Raw genomic sequence first — 24047 nt, forward strand, 5'->3', positions numbered from 1 at the left:
GGTTGCCGCAGTTTCTGGAAACTTCGCCTCATTGTCATATTTAAAGCGGCGGCGCCGGCTGCCCGCCCTTGCGCACCCATCCGCCGGCAGCGGGACTGGGGTGGCGGTGCCGGTAGCGCGTTGGGCGGTGGGGGTTCTGTTCCCGGCGGTGGGGTCATGGCTGTGGTGGGCTTTGATCTGGGTTTCCAGAGCTGTTACATCGCCGTGGCGCGGGCCGGTGGCATCGAGACGGTGGCCAACGAGTTCAGCGACCGCTGCACGCCGTGAGTGAGGGGAGCGGGGCGGGAGCTCCCGGGGGGCCGCCGCCTCCCTGGGGCTTGGGGTGCGTGGGCTTTCAAGTTCTCCCGTTCTTTTTCTTTAATTAAGTCACCTCGGAAGTGGGACGGTTTGGATGGAAACCGGGAGTCTCCCGGTCTGAGTTCGGGGCTGGGAGCGGCGGGGCTGGTGGGACAGCACGCTGTGCGGAGGGATAACGCGGGGCGAGGGGGGCGGACGGAGGAGCTGCGCTGCTGCCCGGCGCTCGGTCCGTCTGCCGTCAGCGCCGAACTGAGCAGTCCCTTGTGCCTTTCAGGTCGGTGGTTTCATTCGGATCCAAAAACAGAGCTATCGGCGTCTCGGCGAAAAACCAGGTGGGTTCCTTACAGGTGGCTGTGACTGGGAAGCTGACAGCCCGGCGGCTCAGGTACCGGCAGTGCCAGGAGAGCTGCTGGTCTGGAGTTGAAATCAAGTTATTGTCGTTGTTTGCCTGTCAGAGGAGTTGGAGTCGGTGATCCTTAAGGTCTTTTCCAGCTTGGGGTATTGTATAATTTAGTAATGATGCACTGTAGTGCCATGCTGCTTTCAGAGGAACACAGGTGGTTCTGTTGGAACTTCCCTGCTTGCTGTTTCATCAGTGGTAATATTTTCCGGTTGAACTCTCCTGCTTAAACATGGGGTTTGTGTTCTTGGTGCTTTTGTATAGCTTTTGCCTGCATCTTGAGGAACATGTTTGAGTGCTGTGTAGAGGTGCTTAAAATTAGATGGGAAGGAGAACTGTTGGCTGAGGTTCCTAAAGCAGTGTAGCTACCTCACTGCCTTTGCCTTCACTGGAAGGTAAATGCCTGTGTGGTTTTTGAAAGCATAACAGTTATTGTATAAGTAATTTGCTTTTATTACTTGAGCAGTTCTGAAAGGTACGTAAAGAAACATTGATTTTTTTTTTTCACTGAAGTAATATTTTCTTGTGTTAGAATTAAGCTCTCCTCTTAGCTTTGCAGAATAGCTAAATATAGCTGTTAAATAAATCCTCAGGTATTGTCAAGCTCTGTATCTGTTGCATAACCACAGCTGGTAAGGGACTGAGGAGCCTGCAGCTCTGCTGGTCTGTGCGGATCTCTGTAGTGCAAGGACTGCAGTGGGTTTCCATGGAGAGAGCATTGGAGGAGACTTTCTTCACTGTAACAGCTCTCTTAGTTTTGAACAGCTGAGGAAATATGAATAGCTTACATGTTCACAAACACATGTACTCCTTCAGTTCTAGGTTAATATTTGAAGTGATACAGTAAATACATATGTTTGCATTCCTTCTTTAGAGAAACTTCATTTTCGCATTGCTTTTGTTTTCTTACTATGTGCTTTCACTCAGAAACTAATAAGATTCATTTGTGTGCAAAAATGAGTCATTAATCAAAACAGAAGTGATCTAAATCCTATGTGGAAGCTCTTGAAAATATTTCAGTCTTGTTATCTGATGAAATGCTGTTTAAAACTGAAAGGGAAGGACACTGAAAGGGAAGGGCATTCTGACTTCTAAATTTGTATTTTAAGGAATATATTTGGGGTAAATGCCAGTGAGTTTGGATGACTTGAGGCTAACCATTAGGTTATGTTAATATATTGCATCTTCTGTGCTTGGTTGTCTGGCAGTTGAAACTAAATGGCTTCTCCAGAAAAGAAAAGCATGCGATACTTTAGATGATAAAAGATGCAGAGCGTTTGTTCCTCTTGCTGAAGCAGTTCATTTTGGCTGACTGCCTGTCAGGCATATTGTTTCTTTCTTAGATGTGGAAGTTCCTTCATGTGAACAACTGAGAGTTAAATTTTCTGTGCCTTAGAGTGTAGCAGCTGCTTAAATCATGGAGTACAATAATTCCTTTCATTTGAAGTTATTAATTAAGAACTTTTTTAAAAGTAAGGAACTCACCAGTCTACAATGTGGCTATATGCAGGAGCTTATGAGAGTACTTGGAGTTGATCTCCTGTAAGACCTGAAGAGCTGCTGTTGGAGTCTTTCTTCAGAGAGTTTGTTTCATCTTAGGTAACCCTGGTAGCCTGGAGATGAAGCCTGGTAGCCTGGAGAGTTTATTAGTTACAGACCATAATTCTCTGCTTTCTTAATTGTGACTAAGCAGGAAGATATTAAAATGTGCTGCAGATCTAATGGCATACAATTACTCTAAAAATATCTGAAGATTGTTGCTTGGAAAAGGCTGTGAGCGTTATTCTAAATTAGGCTGTAAAAGCCACCAGAGTGTTTGTGCTTCTCTGCCAGCTACGTAAAAATTATTTTTGCTTCCATGTTGTTCCTCAGTATGTTCATCATTAGGCTTAATACCTTTTAATCTGTTGGTGCCTGCCTAAAGTTACTTGAGAGAGAACAACATGCTTCCACAGCTTCTCTCCACTAGAATAGGTTTCATTCTACTTTGAGATACTTGTGGTATCCCTTTTAGGATAACCTAGCTGCCTGCTTTCTGTTTTGCATTGCAATCCTAATTAAAGAATGTTTCTCTAGATCAATTGGTTCTGTGGGGGTTGCACTGCAGTTCAGTATGTACTTTAAGCTAACTTTGGTACCAAAGTAATGTCACGCTCCTCTCTTTTGTCTGTGCCCTTTGGTCTGGTGCAAGAATTGGAGTGATTACTAGGTGAGCACAAGCAGGGAGCTCACCTTGTTCAAGAGCAGCTCAAGGAAAAAGTACGTACTGAAATGAATGAGGAGCCTGAAGCTAGTAACTGAACATGCAGTTGTGTGTGTGTGTGCTCGATGTAGTGGTGTTTAAAGTGAACCCCTGGGGGGAGGTAACTTCTGACTGAGTGCCAGTTTACAGGCATGGCAAACACTTGGAAGACAGGCTTTTAATTACTTGAATTGCATCTAAACTAGATAAGTAAGTAGTAGGCACTGTAAGTCATACTATCATATTAATCATATCATATAATCATATTACTCACCAGGTTGCTTGGAGGTTTTAGAGATACTCATATAATGCTTATAGTACTTAGTATATACTGCTCTGTGATACGTAGCTCTTTTACCCATTTTTTTTGTAGTGATGAGGTGTTACAAAATACCAGATAGTAATTACAGGTATTACAGAAACAGATGTGACAAGTAAGTGAACAGTTGTCTTAAAATGTGACTGATGCTTGGGGCATACAGGGCAACACTGAGCACTGCAGGTTGATGAAGGATAGATGTCTAAATGTCTTTTATTTCTTTACAGCAAATTACTCATGCCCACAACACAGTATCAAACTTCAAGAGGTTCCATGGCCGTGCGTTTAATGATCCGTTTGTTCAGAAGGAGAAGGAAAAGTTGAGTTATGATTTGGTTCCTATGAAGAATGGTGGAGTTGGAGTAAAGGTATGCTTGCAGTAAAACCTTTTCGTATTTCTGGTTACGTGGAAAAGTTTACATTTAAGCACTTAAGAAAATTCAAGCTTCACTTAAATAGTTTAAAGGTTTTCTTTCTCCATTCTTTGAAGAGGAGCCATTGTATGAATAGCCAGCTTCCTCTAAGTGGTGTATGCAAGTATCAAATTAAGATTTGTTTGCAAGTAATTGCTGAAGTCTGAGCTTCTCTATTGGCAAATAGTGCATCCAGTTCAAACATTACGGCAGAGGATACTAAGATGATTTGGAGGTTGTCGCTTTACTTCTAAGTATTAACCTTTTTGTCACTGCTGTGTGGATTGCTTAAGTAGCATGAACACTTCATTTAGAACACTGATTATAAAGGAGTGACATGTTTTCAGAGCACTGGCTGATGCTTGCAACAGTGACTGCCAATCTTGTACAACTACTCCAGGTCCAGTCCTGCTTATGCTAGTAAGCTAGTAGTTTGTTGATGTGGTGTCAGCATTTCCAATGATAGGCATCCTTAATGTCGATTCATTTACAGACCTGTACCAAAAATACTGATATCAAAGCCTTGTGAAATTCTCCAGATGTTGCTTCACTAGTGACACCCCTAGCTTAGTTAGGGATGTGTGTTAAGCTGGATGCTTTTTTCCATACTTTGAACTGATGCATCAAAATTTAAGCATAGATCGGGCTTTGGTAACGAACAGATGTACAGAGAAGTCAAGTTTTACAAAAGAGGAGGTGCCTTTTCTTGTGCTGTGACTGGTGATGTTAACAGATGCATGCACTTCAAGAAAACACTACTTTCTGTCTGGAATGCAGGAGTGCTTTACTGTAAATGAAAGTCTAGTAGTGAGCCAACAGTGTTACTTCTTATCTTTTATTTGTTTATAGTCTGCAGAACAAATGAGTAGGTTTTTTTGGTCATGTTTTTTCCAGTTTAACTGCAGTAAAAATAAAATAGTTGATTCAATATGTCATATAATTGGTAGAATGGATATTTAAAGAACAGTTTTTCTTCTAAAACTAAAATGCTTTGTTTTTTCCCTGATTATAATATTGTGGATGGAAGTCAAATACTCTTTCAATAATTGATTTTAACATGTTCCTTCACTTCATAATTGGCATTTATGCTGCTACACAGGAAGCTGGTAATTCAAAAATAACCTGTTTTGGTAAGGGAACAGTATGAGAATAAAATTCTGCTGAGCTGTACCTTTTTAGTTGGCTTGTATACATAATCTGTATTGTAGTTGTTTCAGCTCTTCCCTCTACAGACTCTGCTAATGTTTGGGCAGGCTTATAAAAATGTCAGGGGAAAATAGCAGGTAATTCTCAACTTTTCTGTAGTTGACAGCAGTTACAAAATTGGCTATTGTAACTGTTCTTGGCATGATACCCTGTGTCTATGCCTTATTTGTGTTTTAGACTCAGTCACTTTCAAAGTGACAAACTCTCAGCTGTTACTTTCATCTATAGTGTTGATATGGTTCTTAGTGCTTTAAGTTTGAAAATGGAATTATTGCTTCTGTAGACACTGAACTGGCAAATTAAATTGTAAATTCTAGTTCATTATAGAACAAATGGAGCATGTCAAGGTTGAAAGAGTATTAGTCAACAGTGTACCAAAAAACCTATTAACTGTAATTCTTCCCATTGATATAATGGAATTACTTTTCCTACTTTTTTCTATCCAGGTCATGTACATGGATGAGGAGCACATCTTCAGTGTGGAACAGATTTCAGCGATGTTGTTAACTAAATTAAAGGAGACTGCAGAGAGTAACCTGAAAAAGCCAGTAACAGACTGTGTTATTTCTGTAAGTAATTGTAGTGCACAGGAGCGTTGTCCTTTAACTTCAGCTATTGAGGGCATTTTGTTCTTTTTTCGCTGTACGTGAATAGAAACACCAGACAAGCACTTAAACAGGGATTAATCCTAACTAACTTTAGAGCTTCTGACTTAAAGATCCCAGGGCCACTTCCATATTTCAGTCCCTGAGCCACTTCATGAACTCATTCTCTTGGGAAATGTCTAAACTCTGGGACAAAGAGCACCTTTGTGATCCAGATGTGTACCATTCTATAATTTCATCCCATGACTAAACACTCTTAATTACTTGTTAAAGATACTTTGATAAATAAAAGTTTTCCATCTGGCAGCTGAAATTAACTTCAGTTCATTTTTCAGTTTATGACTGCACAACAAAGTGATCTCAGAACAAGAGAAGTCATTCAGTTGCAAAGCCTAAATATAAAATGGCATCTGCCTCTGTGCATTCACTGACTCTTTGAACAAGTCTACCTCATGTTGTATCTAGAAATATTTTAGTTTGTTTTTCTTAAAGGAGTTTATCCACTCAATAATCTGAAAAGTTAATGTCCTCTAATGATGTAGTTTCAGTCTCCAGGGACATCACAGGTCACTGTCCAAAGCAGGTAATAGAGATCTGCACCAAATTTTCAGCAGCATCATCCTTCAGAATCTCTTGCTAATTCTTCTCCAAAGCAATTTTGGCTAAAGCAGATTCTTTATTATTACTTTTTGTTTGTTTTTGCATCTCTCACATCTCTATTGCAGTACTGTGTTTTTTTGCTTTCTTGAATGATAAATATCTACCAGTTGTACCTGAGGTTATTGTGTCTCTCCATAAAAAACAGTCTCATATTTTGCAGCAGTAATTAATGTTCCTAACATTTGTATGCAAATAATTATTTGTTTCTTGCTAGTGTATGATTGCATGAACTAACTGATGCTTGTTTAATTCCATCTCAGCTTGATTGAGTAGAGTATTTAAAGTCTTGGTTCAGCAAAGTACTTGCAGTGAATGTTGTTCTTAAAGATGAGGAATAGATACAATTTATATGAGCATTTTCAAATAGACAGTGTGTTGTGTCATATTCTGAAGCAAACTTTCTATTCTCACTTGCTTTCTTCAGGTTCCATCATTTTTCACAGATGCTGAAAGGAGGTCTGTTCTGGATGCAGCTCAGATTGTTGGATTAAACTGTCTTAGATTAATGAACGACATGACAGCTGGTACGTATGGGGAAACAGCAATTTCTTCAAATTCTGTGTATTGGTAGCAGATGCATCTGGTTACTATGGGAAACTGGTCTGGCTTTAAAAATAGGACATGAAACGTGTTCTAAACACTTATTTTTCTTTATTTTAGTTTTTTATCTTAATGTCTTCTATATGAAAGAGTACAAGAGATGAAGCTTTAGCGGTAGTTATCTCCCTGAGTACTTGGGCATTGCGGCATGTGCCTAGACTACTTGTCTGCTTAGTATCCAGATGTCCTTAAAGAAAAAGCAATTCTTGGCATTCTTAAAGGAAATTCACTGATTAATTGTTAACACTTAATTTCAGAGCTTTTGTCAGAATAATTGTTGTTTTAAAATGAAAAATTGAGCAATTGATCTCCTTTGCTAATGTTTTCAAGACACTCTAGAAACACGTTACAATCAAGAGCTTTTGGTCTTTTCTTGAAGGAAGTGTTCACGTCCCAAGTCCTCAGGCGTATCTTGCTGGCATCTGGGGAGAGGGCATTGTTCCATGTTTTTAAATGGATTAGTGGTTAGCTTTTGTTTCCTGGGAGAAAAGTTGGGAAGAAGGGGTTTGTACTAGAGAACAACTAATTTTCTTTTCTCCACGTTAGTCAGATAAATTGAGAAGGATTTGCTCAGGGGGGACGTTCCATGTAAGCAGTTTTTGTGAGCTCCACCTGGATTCATGCCTTTGAATGAATTATTTCTTAAGGATTTAAGTAATTTTAACATGTATTGGTAGAGTGGTATCCTAAAATTTTTTCTAGAGTAATTTTCAGATGAATATTCTATATAGTAAAGTACATATCCCATTGGCAAAGTTTCTAAAGATGAACAGTTTGCAGAAATGCAGACTTTTCATCTCCGTAGCAGAACCAGCAGTTTTCCTGTATAGTGTAAAACATAGCATTTCTCAGTTTCTTGCCATTACCTTGTAAGGCTAATAAGTAGTACTCAGCTTTTTCTAGTTTTAAGTGTTATGATCTTTGATAATATCTGTGGAGTAGGGATCCTGAGGTATGGTAGAGCAGAAAAGAAAATCTGCCTATTTTTTTCTAATGAAGGACAAAGTCCGCTGTGATTTATTGAAGTCCTGCTCATAAAACTTGGCTTGGAAACAAAGGTAACTTGTTCAACATGCTCAAAAATACATTGTGTGTTAGTTTGGTCATGTTGCAATCAAATTTAGGTCTCAAGGTTATAGCACTTCAATATATTCCATGAAATAAGAGTTTCTTTTTTAATTAAGCACCTCTTAATGATTGAGCTATGGGAGTGATTTAATGAATGTTAGTACTGGAGATTTTTTTAAGACCTCTAAAGAATTTGCGGAGATGAGAATGAGTGTACGAGCTGTAGGGAAACTTCACTAGATACTATAATCCATAAATCTCAAGTCTCTGCTCAGTGGGAATCCAGGCTGACCTTGTTTTGGATAGTTTGGTTTTGTTGTGACTGGGGAAGCCAGACCCTTCTTCCTAATGTGAGGCTGTCAGTGTGACTATAAAACATTGCTTTTGAGAGCATGTGTTTCCTGCTTTCCTTACCACCTTCACTAATACTCTAATTCTCTTGCCTGATAACCTGGCCTGTAGCCTGACCTCCAGCTTGGGATTTCTTAATCATGTGCAAATGCATGTTCTTGTGTATTCCATCTCATGCCAAAACTATTCAGTTTTTCTTCAATTATTGCATCAACCTCCTGCCTAGCTGTGACAGTGCTACATATCCAGAATTCTCCAGCAAAACTGTTGATGTTCTGTCCTTTGACATGATCACTATGTGCTTACGTGCCACACTAGCTTCTGTTCTACTCTTTGCAATCTGTCCCTGCCTGATACTCTGCGTAGACTGAAATTCTTCCATTTTGTAGCCTCTTCTGACCATGGGAGATAGTCCTTTGTAAATTCAAACACTGCATCCTTGATTACTATGAGAAGCTCAAAGGTGAACTGTTAAGGAACAGTTGGATCAAAATAGGTTCATACTTAAAACAGGGTCACTGATTATTAGTTTTACATGCTTAGACATTTAGGGATAGAGCATATGCATGACAGAGAGGTTTTTTGCTTCTCAGATCCTACAACGTATTAATGGAATAAAGCTTCCATGTGGGTAAGACTTTGCATAGGTGGTTTTGTCTGGCTACTCTTGATCCTATAGCTTAATGTTTGCATGGAAATGACAACGTACAGGTGGAGGCTAATAGAAATTACACTGATATCTAACATGAGATTACACTGATATCTAACATTTGCTTACGCAGTGGCTCTGAATTATGGAATTTATAAACAAGACCTTCCAGCTCCTGAAGAGAAGCCACGAATAGTTGTATTTGTTGATATGGGACATTCTGCATTTCAAGTATCTGCCTGCGCGTTCAACAAGAGTAAACTAAAGGTAGTAAGAATAATTGAAATTAAAAGGCTTTGAGACGCTAAACTAGCCTATAAGCCTGTCTTATTTTTAAAATTCTGAAATAATCAGATATGTAGAAAGTGGCAAAGAGATGGAAGGTAAAGATTTTTCAGTATTCATCATTAGTATCTTTTTTAGATAAAGGCAGGAGATTGCTTTGAAATACACCAATGTAAGGTATACAGTACAACTACTATCATCCAAATTAAGTGGATGGCTTAAAATTGTGAATGCTTAGGATTGTCGCTTACTTAAGCTTTCTTAAAAGTGAAAAGCAGTTTTTACACATGTGGTTGATTTAAATACTTAAGCGTGTGCATAGAAACATAGACTGGCTTGTCCCCCACTTTTTTTTTTGAAACAAAGGCTTGCCAGTATTGGATGACTTCTGTTCTATTTGGTTCCTGTTGAATGTTAGACTGAATAATTATGTTCTTTCAAACCAGGTACTGGGCACAGCATTTGACCCTTTCCTAGGTGGAAGGAACTTTGATGGAAAGTTAGTAGACTACTTTTGTGCAGAAATAAAAGCGAAGTACAAACTGGATCCAAAATCAAAAGTTCGAGCTCTTCTTCGTCTGTATCAGGAGTGTGAGAAACTGAAGAAACTAATGAGTTCAAATAGCACAGACATTCCCTTAAACATAGAGTGTTTCATGAATGATACTGATGTATCTGGAAAAATGAACAGGTGAGCACTATGGGAGAAATTTAAGATATATGGCCCCCAAGCAACTGCGTAACCAAGCATTGATTTCCATTTCAATAGAAACTTAACTGTGCTAAAACTAAGTGCAAGTGCTGAATAGCTGTGGCGTTTTTAAGTGTTGAATAACAAAGGCTGAGATATAATGCTCAGCTACCAAAGCAGTGTTTCAGTGTCATAAAGCGTGTATAGGAAGCTGGATTCTTCCTGTAGAATGGCACAGTTTTAAAATCCTGGGTTGATGCCTACAAACCAGGGCAGGGAGGTTGGCTTGCAAATATTTAGGACTGCAGCATATTTTAGGTAACCTGAATCCCCCATTGCTCTTAAGATAGCAACAATTCAAGTTTTCTTTTCTTTTTCCCCCCCTCCTCTTCTTACTGAACTGTGGGTATTAAAAAAGAAAAGAAATGAAGGACAGAAGTGGTATCCATGGGGTTGACTTGTTTGTGCCTGGAATGTCAATGAAGTCTCTTGCATGCAGTCAGACATAACTTCATTTGTAGTCAGTCCTCTAACTACTGTCAAGGGGGAGGGTTGTGTGGTTGTTGTTTTTTTTACCTGTTTCCTAAATAATGGAAAAGTAACTTCTTTCTAAAGAGTATGAATACTTTTTCTACTCTTATCTGTGACCTGTGCTGAGAGGCAAACACACAACACCTGCCCAAACAGTACCTTTATCTTACTGTGCTACCCTGATAGCAGTATTAAAAAAATCTGTGTGCAGCTGTTCATGTACTACCTTGTCTGTGGCTGTCAATTCAGCCTGCTCACAGGGACTTAGTTTTAAGGCTTTTTGCAGCATAGTTAACAAACCTGGTCAAAATCAGTTTAGGAAAAGAAAAAAAAAAAAACAGGAAATCTTAGTGGTGGAATGGGCATGGTTTGGTTGACAACGCTTCTTTTCTTAGGTCTCAGTTTGAAGAACTGTGTGCTGACCTGCTGCAAAGGATAGAGATGCCTCTACTTTCGTTAATGGAACAAACGCAATTGAAAGTGGAAGATGTGACTGCTGTAGAGATTGTTGGAGGAGCAACCCGCATTCCTGCTGTGAAAGAGAGGATTGCTAAGTTCTTTGGCAAAGATGTCAGTACAACACTGAATGCAGATGAAGCCATTGCTAGAGGCTGTGCTCTGCAGGTACAGTACTGGCAGCACCTGAAAAACTGAAAAGTTACATTTCCTGAGAAATGGTTGAGGTGGTCCCTTAAAGGCATGTGAAGGAACATGTGTTCACTGAGTCTTCTAGTAGGACTCTTCTGTGGTGCAGGAGTTTAAAATGCCACTGTTGGGTGTGTTCTGTAAGCAGCCAGCTCTTCTCTTCAGAAGAGCAAACTCTAGTGAGAGAAATTTAATAGTCACTGGCAAGCTGAGATTGTTTTCATCAATGAAGTGTGCAGGAATTATCTGTGCAGAGCCCAAAACACTACAGGTTTGTATTTTCTGGTATCGAGTATGATTCTGATATTGGTATGAAACTGACTTTATTCTCTTCCTCCTTGCCATCCACAAGTTATTTTTACAGATTATAATGATCTGTGTTTTACAGGTAAACGACTCATTCTGTCGTCTTTTCTGCTTTACTCATTCTTTTATTTCACTGAATTTTCTTTATCTCATTTCACCAATTGTTTTCCATTAATGGCAGTCAGTTGTCTGCGGGGAAAGAAGCAGGAAGTATAAAATAAAGATTTCTTTCAGGGCTAAGTAATGCAGAGCTTCTGTTTTTTTTACAGTTCCACTGTTCCTTTAGTCTGCTCCCTTTTTCACAAACTGCAGTAAGAATGATGCTGAAAGTGATGCTAACCCAAGCAATATGAACATATCTGCATAGTTCTTCTCTTATTACACTTCATTGAAATCAAGCAGTTCACCTAGTGTAGTCACTGCTGTTCTCATTTTGTTGTTCACAGATGTTTAAATTTCTTGGGGGTAAGTACCAGAGTAGTTAAGCAATTGCAGTGTAAGTGTGTGTCTGTTTTTTCTTCTAGTGTGCAATTCTTTCTCCAGCTTTTAAAGTGAGAGAATTCTCTGTGACAGATGCTACACCGTTCCCAATCTCCCTGTTATGGAACACAGAAGCAGAGGACACTGAAGGGTAGGTAGCTCAAACTGCTGTTCTGTGAAGCTTTTGACCTTTCAGTTCAGGGGCAATGTTCAGGGTTGCATTTAAAGTAGGATTTTGGCATTCTTATGCAGAAAGTCTGTAGATCATGTACCAGAAAGGGTTGGTGGTGAGATTCTGCTGTAAATGCATGATGTTAAATTTTATTCATAATTACCCTTACACATTAAAAAAACAATAATTTTGAAAGATAACTTTGAGCTGCCAACTAATATCTTGTCTTGCACTACTCTTGTTTGTTAGGTTTTGAAATGTAAAGTGAACTGGAAAAACTGAGTGCCAGTACCACTCTTTGGCTTTTCTATTGTAAGCTTCTCCTAACACCTACCAGGATTCTTATTTCAGTAGGAGCATCATGCACTATGTAAACATTGTGAACTTGCATGGATACTGTTTATCTGGCTGAAAACAGAAGCAAGGATTTAACTCTTATGGCTTCTTAAGAGCACTTCCTTATAATTGCAGCATCTCAAGACTCGGACCTATGTTATTAATGGTGATATGCATGTAGGAAATAGTTCTTGTTGTCTAGGATGTTGAAAGGCCTAAAATTCCCTTTTAGGGAGCCTAGAGTGCCAAAGGAACTTTTCATCCTTTTTTTTTTCCTCTACAAGTTCTTTGCAGTCTAGATTTTTCTTTTGTCCTTAATCTTGTGAATATGCAGAACCTAGTACTTTTGGAAGCCTGTGAGGGAACAAACTATGGATTCATGTTCTAGGTGAAGCTCTTGTTTTCTCACACTTAAGTTGTAGATGAGATCTTTCTATAGTTAGGAGATTTAAAAAAAAAGTTAGGAATTAGAATCAATTAGAATCAGACAGGCATGTAACAGTAGACAGAACTTAGACAAAGAACATAATTAAAGCTGGCTGTCTTTGTCATATCAAGGAATGAATAATAATCATGTGTCAGGGTTTTCAAATGAGCCACAGAAGGTAAATGAGTAAGATATTAATGGGGCTGTAATTTGCTTTTTGAGTCTAAGTGAGGAAGGGTGCAAATCATGATTTCAGTTATGCTATTCCAGACTCAACAAGAGCCCTAAACTTTGGAAGAAAAACAAATGCTGGAAGTCTACTGATGGTCTGTCACCAAATTGCCGCCTACACCTGAACTTCTTTTCTTCTAAGACTCAAAATTAGTGGAATAGGATTCTTTCTGGTTACAGTACACAACATTAATTGTTTTTGTTGCAGAGTGGTTGTGAAGTGTCTTTGAATTTTTCAAGAGGGCAGATATGTCAAAGCATAGTGATGTTTCTCTGAAGATTTCTGATGTGAAATCAGTTTTTCACCTCAAATATTCTGCTGACGTTTTCTTCTAATTGTAGGATTCATGAGGTATTCAGCAGAAATCATGCAGCACCTTTCTCCAAAGTTCTTACCTTCTATAGGAAAGGTCCTTTTGAGTTAGAAGCTTTTTATTCTGATCCTAATGGAGTCCCATATCCAGAGTCAAAAATTGGTAAGTAATTGTCCTGGAGATGTTGCAGTCTTATGTTGTTTAATATCAGTGTTGGTCTTACATCAACTTTGTAATAGTGGTATTTATACTTTTGTAGCTTTGGCCTCTGGAGGACTCAATTATTAACAGCTATCTCATTCCATAGATGGACAAAATCCAAATTTGATTAGCTTCAAGAGTTGTTTCAGTCCAATGATGAAATGAAGGGAACTGTAACAGTATACCTAGGACTAGCATGAGACTATCATTGTAAGAGAACTCCTTAACGTGTTTTCTTTTCTCCTAAAGCATCCTTTACTTGAAAAATATCTCCTGTATGTAGAAAACATTAAGTGTGGATTAAACAGGAGCAGTGAAACCATAGAATAAAGCTTGAGTTACTGAGTGTTGCATTTTTCTGTTCTTTCTGGATGTGATATAAGACTGCCTTGATTAGAACTTCTTCAGCATTAAATAGTAGCAGCTTCCTAACTAAGGTGTTGATTTGAATTGTATTGGCAGCAAGAGCAAGTCTTTCCTCCTTCCTGACAAATTAAAACATTGACAGTCTTATGTTTATGATGCAGTTAGCTTGATTTGATCATCTTTTTCTAGGAGTTCTTACAAAGCTGTCAAGTAACTGCTTGGTTTTGTTTGGAAGCTCAACAATTACTGCACTTGGACGTCAGTATTTTTAGGCTGGTAGAAGCAGTGATGAGTCAGTAGCTCAAGGATATTTCACAGTAAAACTGTTCTGTTGGTTAACAGTATACTTGGATAATAGTTACACTGGAATTGCAGTGTTAAAGATGAACTTTATAAATATTCTTGAAATGGTTGGGAGAATACATAGGTCTAAAACATTGCAATCTGATTTACTAGTACTTCAGCTACTATATTATATACTACTAAGTCACCTGTAACTGTTAGCTCAACAGGAAAAATCAGTTAACTTTCCCTGTGTTGAAGTGAATTCTGTGGTTGGTTCACAGAGTCACAAAGTTCAAATTCCATATCTTAGAAACCAGCACAATATTTTGTAGTCACAGAAACAGCAGACTTCCTTTTGTGTTAACTTGGCCTTTAAAGGCCTGTAATGCAATTTGTGCCAGTTAACCATCTTATTTGTGAAAGCCATAGAAATTTAACTTCTATACAGCAAACTGAGCATGGATTTTGAAAATCTGCTTACCTGCCAATTAAGTCTTTGCTCAGAGCAGAGTTGTTAGTTGCTCTTATGAGTGAGTCCGTAGTTCTGATGAGACTACTGAAAGAGGATGGGTCACAACTTCAGTATTATTGGATTTACGCAGTAGGGGATTATATTCTTTGGCCTGTAAGGTAAGCTGATATCCAGGAAGATCAGATCTACTGATGAAGTGGTGCATGTGAGCATGTGCGTATCCAGCCTGTGAGAATATCAGTGAAGCAGGGTAATCTCCTGGTCACTGTTTTGGTGGTGCACATATAACCATGCAGTGGGCAGAAAAACATACCTGCCCTTAAATGAGTATCAGAAATCTCACTCTTTGTATGCTCTCCCTAGAGTAGAAGGTAATGGTAGGCTTTGTATGGATGTTAGAAGCTGAAAGGCAAAAATGCATTATTATTTTACTACACTTTGAGAAATGCTGTTCCTATGTTGGACAACAAAAAGGGCGTGTACCACAATATTTGCATTAGGCAAAATCTTTCTAGTTTTTGTTCATCCCATCATAGTATCACAGGTACCACAAGTAAAGGGAGAATGAGTTTTTACTTTTTGTATTGATTCTGTATTACTAGTGACAGGAGAATCTGACCTCAGATGAAAATAACTTTCTCCCTTGTTATTTGGAAGGTAAGATTGATAGAACAATAACATGCTTTTTGTTTTTCACAGTATTCATTTAATTTGGGAATTAGCACAGATATATTTGACCCTGCCAATAATTTAGGAAGTATCTTGTATGAAAGAAGGAAGTATTTTTCTTGTCCTGTAATGTTACCTAGTGTATTACACTCAGTGAATACAGATTCTTTTGACTTCAGGTAGGTATGTTATCCAGAACGTGGCAGCTCAGAAAGATGGAGAGAAGTCTAAAGTTAAAGTGAAAGTCCGTGTCAATACTCATGGCATTTTCAGTGTGTCCACTGCATCCATGGTAGAACCAGTTAAAAGTGAAGATAGTGAAGATGTCGGTGTTGAGACTGAATTGGAAACTCAGGACCAGATGCCTGCTGAGAGCTCAAGTGATGTGAGTTGGCCTTTCTTATGTGTGCATATCCTTACTGTTTAAACTGTTCTGCTGGTAGATACTTGGGAAGAGAAGTGCCCTCTAAGGAAGCAAAATTAAGTTAATTTTGAGATGTGCACAGTTCTTAGTACAGTGTTCATAAGAAAAGGAGAAAACTAGTGCCATATTGAAAACTTGTGTGGATTTCAAAATGAATTGTCATGCAACGTGCCATATGGCAGTAGATGGGTTCCTTGAGGGTGGGATTGCTTACAGTTGCCATAGTTATCAGTGCTCCAGGTAGGAGAACTTGGTTTGGATTGGTAGTCATCCATGTGCTCTGTGTCAAAAAGAATTGTGCCTAATGCTCTGTATTAGAGAAGTTTTGAAACCTTGTGGAAAGGAAAATTGGATCACTTTCTACAGCTTGGAAGGGAAGGGGAAACAACGGGGAATAATGCAGCACTGTTATGGTGGACTTTGCGTTAATATGTCTTTGAATAGGGAAAAACCTTAAAAAGCTATGACTCGATAAATTAAAAGCCATTTTTTTGTAAAAGAAGGTGGTAGAATGCACACACGCGAGTATTATGCTGCCAGCCTGGCACTGGTAGCATTTTTACAAAGTTCTTCTGAACTTGGACCTAGTCTCTATCTGTTAGTTAAAGCGTGTGTATTTGCGTGTGCACAGAATGCTTTGTAGGGCACTTGGTACAGTATGTGTGTCAGAGGTGGTGCCCTATAACTTTGACAAATTCCAGTGCACATGCCTTCTACATCCTTTGTGCCTGGGCTTTCATTTCAGAAAAATAACCAGCAAGAGAACAGTGAGGCTGGAACACAGTCCCAGGTACAAACTGATGGTCAGCAAACGTCACAGTCTCCCCCTTCATCAGAACCTCCCTCTGAAGAAAACAAAATCCCAGATGTCAAGAAAGTGAGTGACCCTTTAACTCTGTTGAAAATGTTATACTCTGATGGTGGCATTTAAAATGGTAATATTCCAGGAAAAAAAAGTGAAGAACTTGGTACTCAAAACCCTTTTTTCTACTTTTAGACCTTTTTATTTTTAATTGTCAAAAATAATCTGTATATCCTGTGATTTTTTTCATTAAAATTTTGAATTCCTGCGAGATGCAAGTCTCTCTACCACTTGCCTGTCTCTATGCAGTGTTGTACAGCTAATTTGCTTGGAAAGCAGATATTTCAATCTATTTAATAGCTGTTAGGGGCCAAAGTTATTAGGTCTGATGAGAGAAACTTGAGTTGGGAATTTATAAACCAAAGGGGAGATGGATATGAAGAACACGTGCCTGCATGATATTGCTAGTAGTTTGCTCTTTGATCTGTGTAAGATGAGAAATGTTTTAGATTAAAATCTTGCTGCTGTCAGCATCACCAGTGAAGTGCTAAGCTATAGATGGGTGCTTCTGGAAAACCTGCAAATAAATGATAAATCTGGGAAGTGTCCTTCCTGTTGCTCAGTACTGCCTACAAAATACTGTAGGCAGACTAGGATGGCAGGTGGACTTCCTTAAAAGGGCAAATGCCTTGGAAGTATATTTTGAAAATTCTCCAAGAATACAATCTCTATTCTTCCCTATGGATGTTTCTATCCTAGTGTTAATTCATCAGTCAGGAATATTATCTTATTTTTCTTCTCTCCAACTTAGACAAGTGAGAAGAAAGGCGATCAGCCTCCAGAAGCTAAAAAACCCAAGATAAAAGTGAAGAATGTGGAACTGCCTATTGAAGCTAATTTGGTTTGGCAGTTAGGAAAAGATCTCCTCAATATGTATATTGAAACAGAGGTGAGTTAGTGTGGTCTGGACTGCTTTCGTGATTGCAGTTATTAACAACTGCTCTGCTTTTCAGAGCAACTTCTGATATTTTATGTAAACCTAGTGTGTAGACTCAACTAATTGAGTGAGCTTCTAATGCTCCAACTTCAACACATAACTGACAAATGCTAATAAAGATTAAGTACTATTTATTAACTATAGTATCAGAGCATTGATCTGTAGAATAAGATCACAGGTCTGTTCAAGCTGTTGCAATCTAGAAAAGGACATACCACTTCCTCAGGTGAGTCTGCTGTGTTGCTTTGGGAATGCCAGAAGCTTTAGGTCACGTTGCTTCTGTGTTTTATAGCAGCTGTGCTTTACAGAATGCTGTTTGAGCATAAGTATTTAATGAAAATGTTTTACATGATCACACAGGGTAAGATGATAATGCAAGACAAACTGGAAAAAGAAAGAAATGATGCAAAGAATGCAGTGGAAGAATATGTGTATGAGTTCAGGGACAAATTGTCTGGACCATATGAGAAATTTGTTTGTGAAAAGGTAGGTTATAGTTTCAGGAACTTTCCTGAAAACACTGATAATAACTATTCTATATTCTGTAGTTGAACTTTCTCATCATCCATCTGTCATGGAAACAGCTACAGATCTTAATTCATTTATGTGGTCATAGAACAGTAGAATGGCTTGGGTTGGAAGGGACCTCAAGGATCATCAAGTTCCAACCCCTGTGCCATAGGAAGGGTTGCCAGCCACTAGATCAAGTACTGGACCAGGTTGCCCAGGGCTCCGTCCAACCTGGCCTTAAACACCTCTAGGGATGGGGCATCCACAACTTCTCTGGGCAGCCTGTTCCAGCACCTCACTGCTCTCTCTGTAAAGAACTTCCCTTAACATCCAATCTAAACCTTCCCTCCTTGAGCTTAAAACCATTCTCCCTTGTCCTGTCACTGTCTACCTGTGTAAAAACTTGATTTCCCTCATGTTAAAAACTCCCTTTAAATACTGGAAGGCTGCAATGAGGTCTCCTCCACAGCCTTCTCCTTTCCAGGCTGAACAAGCCTAGTTCCTTCAGCCTATCTACAGCTTATGACTGAGACTGATGCAGAGCTAAGGTTCTCAGATTTAACAAGTAGTGCATATCCCTGAGGACTTGACTCCCTTGACTCCCTTTGCAACAAAGTCTTGTTTTTTTTCTAAGTAAAGATGGTAAATAGGGAAGCTGTGTTGTATTCATAACCAAAAATATGAATTAAAACCATAGCCCAGGTATTGGTCTAGATCCAGGCAAGTAGCTGTTAATGCTGCCAATGTTGTTGATGCACATTTCCCAGTTAAAATCTGATGTGATTTAATTGACTTAATTACATGAAAGCTGCAACAGAAATTTAATTCTTAGCATCCTGGATAAACCCTTGTATTTACCAGTACCCTATTACTACAAGAGAAGCACAATCAATTGTTGCATATTTTGATGTTGCATTGTATTGACACATAGGATCTGCAAGGCTTCTCTGCGCTCCTAACAGAGACAGAAGGCTGGCTGTACGAAGAGGGTGAGGATGAAGCTAAGCAGGTGTATGTAGACAAACTAGAGGAGTTAAAGGTAGGTCCATTAGGATGCAAATCGACACAAAACATGAACTTTCCAAAATACTACAGGAATTAGTGTTGATTAATGTTAATGAAATGCATAACACACAGGAATTGCTTTTTCTAGAAATTAGGTACTCCAATTGAAATGCGCTATCAAGAAGCTGAAGAGCGACCAAGGCTATTAGAAGAACTGGGACACAGGCTCCAGTATTACGCTGCAATAGCTGGGGAATTCAGCAATAAAGTAAGTGGCCTCAAAGAACCTTTTTTTGTTCAATACCACATAGAGTTTCATTGAGGCCCACCAGCTGGCAGAGGTTCCATATTTGAGCTCTACTCTACTGCTACATAGGTCACAAACTTAACACCACAAATATTTCCCAGTACTCAACAAAACCTCACGCAGTGCATTGTATCTTCAGTTGCTTGATACTTCTGGATGTTTTCAAGCCAAAAAAGGTACTTTCTCAAAGAGGGAGAAGGTCAGGCTGTGGTCTAATTCTTGACCTTTTAAAAGCTGATCTGGCTTCCTCAGAGGCCTGCTCTTCTGTTCTTGTTCCCAGAAGAACTGGATATTGTGCAGTGATGAGAAGCCTTACTGTAAGAGCTACTCAGGATAAACTAAAGTATCCTACATTTCTAAATGCATGTTTCTTTTTTTGGCATTGTTGTTTAATGTTGTTTAAAGATGACTTTCTAGATAAGCATGACTGCCTTTGGAGAATTTAGTCCTTGAGTATCATCTTAAGAGTTTTAATAGGGCAGCTCAAAACTATTCAGTTCGAGATTGAGGCTCACAACCAAAATACTTAAGTATTTGCAACTGTGTTATGAAAATATTATGATTTGAAATTATTCAGTACCATTACAGTCTTGAAATAACCACTACTGCTGATTGTAGTGCATTTAAGTATATCGAATCCATCTTTTGAATTCTCAGCCTAAGTTGCAGGTCATGTTGTAGCATAGGCCTATTACTGATAACAATTAACTATATAACTGCTTCTGTGGCATCAAAAGGAACGCTTCTAAAATTGAAAGATGTTTTAAGCAATCTTGCGAAGAACACTTATTTTGTGACTTCTTTATAAAGTCCGTATTCCCTCTGTGAACTGGCTTTCCTATTTAAATACTGGACAAAGGAAAACTTATTCTAATCTCTGCATTTCCTCTCGTCTCTTGCTGTACCAGATGCAAATTTTGCCTACCTGTTTATTTTGAAAATTAGTGAAGATTATGATAAATTGTAAATAATTTGAATATTCTTGTCAGTAACTTCATGCTGCTAGGCTTGACTTTAACTAATGCAAAACATGTATTTGTGCAGGATGAAAAATACATCCATATTGATGAAATGGAAATGATGAAAGTAGAGAAGTGTGTGAGTGAAGTGATAGAGTGGATGAACAATGCTGTGAGTGCACAGGCTAAGAGGAGCTTAGATCAGGATCCAGCTGTGCGTTCCTTTGAAATTAAGGCAAAGCTTCAGGTAAGTACCATAGGAAATTAGTTTTAGAGGCTATTGCTTAAAAAAAAAAAAAAATTGAAAGCTAGACTGACTTGTTCTGCTTTTCCTCTAAACTCCTCCTTCTCATATTTCATCTTTCTTTTCCAATATTCTTAAAGGGTGGTTAAAAAATTTAAACTAAATTTGGTTCAGCAGAAAGCAGAGGAGCTGTGCTATACTGTTTACAATTCTGTGGAGCTATTGATGTTTTAGATGTCTTTCAGTCACCTTAATACTGAAAAGCAATTAGAGCTTTTATTTGAAAGTACAAAATAGTCTTAAGGGAAAATCCCACAGCCACGTATTAAACTTAAAAATTAAAAAAATCTTTGCTTACAGAACTTCAAAAAGTAAATCAGTTTATTTCAGGAGTAGAGTGTGTACTCCTCACTTTGGACTGAGGAAATGAATAAGCAAGTTCGAAACAACGTTTTAGGCACAGGGCTCTTCACACTAGTGCAGCTGATTAGTCCTTATACATATTCTGACCACATCTTATTCCCCTTTCTCTTCCAGGAGTTGAACAATGTCTGTGAGCCCATTGTGACACAACCAAAACCAAAAGTTGACTCTCCTAAGGAAGAAAACCCATTAAATGAACAGGGTGATTATAAAACTGAAGACATGGGAGAAGATGACAAAAATTCAGACACGCCTCAACAAAATGGTGAATGTCATCCAGGCGATCAAAACACTGTCAACATGGACTTGGACTAAACCACTGCACTTAAAGCAAGTTATTTCATCCCATGACAGAAGATATTTTTGCTGTCGTATGTGATCAGGGGATTGGGAATGCATTGTTTTGGGAACTATTTATATTTTTTCTTAAAACTTGTCTGGAATATGTTATGTTATGGGAGGAAAGAATAGTAATAGTGTTGGTCATGACTATCCTAAAAGGAAAATTGCCTTGGTAACTTTCAGATTCCTGTGGAATTGTGAGTTCATACTAAGCTTCTGTGCAGTATTTAACCATTTGCATCACTAAAGATGAAGAGAAGCACTTGCTCTGAAATATACTGCTCCTTCAAAAGGTTGTATTTGAAACCTTCGTAGGCATTTGTAGATGCCAAGGTAGTTTTCTTTCATCTGGACATCTGATTGGGTATGTCAGTAAAAGCCAGTGTCTGTCCCGTTTGTAAGGACTTTGCAGAATAAATCTTTTTTGTTCTAAGGTTTTTGATCATTGCAGTCCAAAGCATTTATCAAATAATAAGATGATGGAATGTGTTAGTAGCATGCAGAAACGCTTACGTTTCGTCTCTTGCTAAACAATACATTTTTCATGTGGAGGTGTGTAGAATGAAGGAAACGCTATTTCTGTTAGTGTTATTGTGAAGCCTTTTAATGGGCTTTAAAATAAAGTTCATTTTACTGGTATTTCCTGACTCGTGGGATTTAGCTGGTTTTTGGTACTTCTGATGCGTTGTCCTTTCCACTATTGGTGTCAAATAATGAAGGCCATGACTTTTTTCCTGCAGAAGTTAAAGAGGGTAACCCTTAGCGTAGAAGGGGCGTGGCTTAGTGATGGCACTTGTGAGGTCATTTTGCCATTGGTCTTGATGGCCTTGAAGGTCTTTTCCAGCCTAAATGATTCTGTGATTCTTAGAAGCAATTGTTGTTTGTTATTGTCCCATAAACATAGGTCAAAACTTGTAACACATAGAATCCTGCTTTAGACTCAAACCGTACTAGGAAATCAGGCACCTGAAGTTAGAAGGTAGGGGCTTTTATTTTTGGAATCATATTCCAAAAGGTGTTACCTGTATTGGAGCATAGGCTCCATGTGTAAGTATGTAACACTAGATGCTGAAAGATCAGTGTCACTAAATGTGTAGTTCTAGAGAAGAGCTTGTGTAGCAGGAGCATTTTACCTGCAGCAACAAAACTAAAAAGAAGAAAGGAGGTCCATTCTTCCACTGGAGCTACTGAAGAGGGGATACGGGGACAGGACAAGACTGGTACTTTCTGGAGCCAAGTAATCTTGCTCATGTCTGTTTTTTCTTGTGGCAAAGAGTGTGCAGGACCCTAGGACTTCTCACAGCCAGGGACAGGAGCAATATTGCAGCTTCACCTGGTAGTGACCAATTTTCAGCACAGATAAGCAACTGCATTATTAAAATGCAGGTCCCTGTTATAGCCTTCTCATAGCTGCATGTTCTTTACCTGTAATGATTCACTGGACAATTGTGTACAGTAAGTAGCGCTGAGAATGCTTAGGATCTTTCCCATCCTTTTGCTACAGCTAAGGAAAAATGTAGTTATCTTTCAAAATCTAGTTAAGTGTGGAAGATGAAGTGTGTTGCTGATACTGACATAATGGTAGCATCAAGGGTTAACAGGCTCCTGCTTGCTAGTTTATTACTTGCTGAAATGGAAAGTGCTGCTCTGGCAGCATTAAGATACCAGAACTTTCATTGCAAAACCAGTAGGATGCCACAGCAGGAGACAGCCTGATCAGAGAAATGCTTTGTGAAGACATTTTAAATAGAATTCTGTCAGAACATCTAGTCCTGGATCTACAAAAAGCAGCTTTGCTGGCCCTGGAGTGAATTATCATGCGTTCTGTTACCTCTAGAGAAGGTACTGCTCTATTTTTCTTCTAATGAACCTTCATAAAAGAAGTCTGTGCTGAGAACAGACAAATGTGTTTTTTCACAGATTTTGGGAACATGTTTCATAGTAGCTAATAGCGGTTGATCCCTAATGATTAAATGACTTATTTAAATACCTGCTGTTTCTGCTTTAGTTGGAGGTGGGAAAAAAAAAATGAAGGCAGAAATAAGTGAATCAAATATTCCTCTTCTCCCTTCCTCTAATTTAGTGAATTTCTTGCTTTCTAATTTATCTTTCACCAAACACATGTGAAAGCCACTTGTTTCCTCTTTCATCTCAGCATCAGCAACAGGGAGGTGAGGGTGTTTGGTTTCCTTCATGCTGTGGTGTACTGAAACAACACTCAGCAGTGCGACGAGTAGATAGCTGATCCAGTTAATCTTACTGGCATTGTGATTTATTGGCCGTGCCCTGGTGCTGATTGCACAGAGGTCTGAATTTTTTTTCATCTAAAGGAAGAAAACTTGGCTGCTGTACAGAAGGCTTTTGAAAGAGTATTTTGGATAGTGTATGCCTTGTCATGTTTACTTACAATACTATTCTCTAAAACTTCCTATTCTACAAAATCTTTACAGCTGTTAAAACTGTTCTTACTCTCCAGCACTACTAATAGTATTCAATGTATTCTTTCTGAGATAATCGTTTTTTCAAGCTATATTCTAGACTTGTTTTTTAGAATTCTTTTCAAGATCCTAGGGATGTCTAGATAGTACAAACTTCTATTTCTTAGCTAAAAATCTGTGTGCAATGCATAGAAGAAGGTCAAATCTGTGTGCAATGTATAGAAGAAGGTCATACCTGCTCTAAAATGTTTAAGAATGCAAACAGAAAACACTCAAAGTACTTACTCAGACTGCCTTATTGGGTCATTATTAACCTTAAGGTGTATAAGTATGCCTTTATTGCCTACATTATCTTGCCCACATAAGATCTGTGAA

General features: G+C 38.7%; 1 protein-coding gene across 2 annotated transcripts; it reads left to right on the forward strand.

Moving 5' to 3' along the window:
• Positions 1–21873, forward strand: HSPH1 (heat shock protein family H (Hsp110) member 1). Of its 2 annotated transcripts, XM_021378349.1 has the most exons (18): positions 1–263; positions 572–629; positions 3486–3626; positions 5324–5446; positions 6567–6666; positions 8944–9077; positions 9542–9786; positions 10713–10941; positions 11793–11899; positions 13257–13390; positions 15401–15606; positions 16391–16522; positions 17259–17396; positions 17805–17930; positions 18886–18993; positions 19108–19227; positions 20311–20472; positions 21007–21873. In XM_021378349.1, the coding sequence occupies exons 1-18, from the start codon at positions 157–159 to the stop codon at positions 21205–21207; spliced, it is 2571 nt and encodes an 856-aa protein (XP_021234024.1). In that variant the 5' UTR covers positions 1–156; the 3' UTR covers positions 21208–21873. The 2 variants fall into 2 exon arrangements, with proteins under 2 accessions (XP_021234024.1, XP_021234033.1); XM_021378358.1 differs by lacking the exon at positions 16391–16522.

The sequence above is a fragment of the Numida meleagris genome, chromosome 1 (genome assembly GCF_002078875.1).
Source record: "Numida meleagris isolate 19003 breed g44 Domestic line chromosome 1, NumMel1.0, whole genome shotgun sequence".
NCBI lineage: Eukaryota > Metazoa > Chordata > Aves > Galliformes > Numididae > Numida > Numida meleagris.

Excerpts from the sequence above, each read along its gene's own strand:
- HSPH1 (XM_021378349.1), top strand. The coding sequence starts at position 157 with ATGGCTGTGGTGGGCTTTGATCTGGGTTTCCAGAGCTGTTACATCGCC. Across the intron at positions 13,391-15,400 it reads ATATCCAGAGTCAAAAATTG|GTAGGTATGTTATCCAGAAC; the intron begins GTAAGTAATTGT and ends TTTTGACTTCAG. Across the intron at positions 15,607-16,390 it reads CTGCTGAGAGCTCAAGTGAT|AAAAATAACCAGCAAGAGAA; the intron begins GTGAGTTGGCCT and ends CTTTCATTTCAG.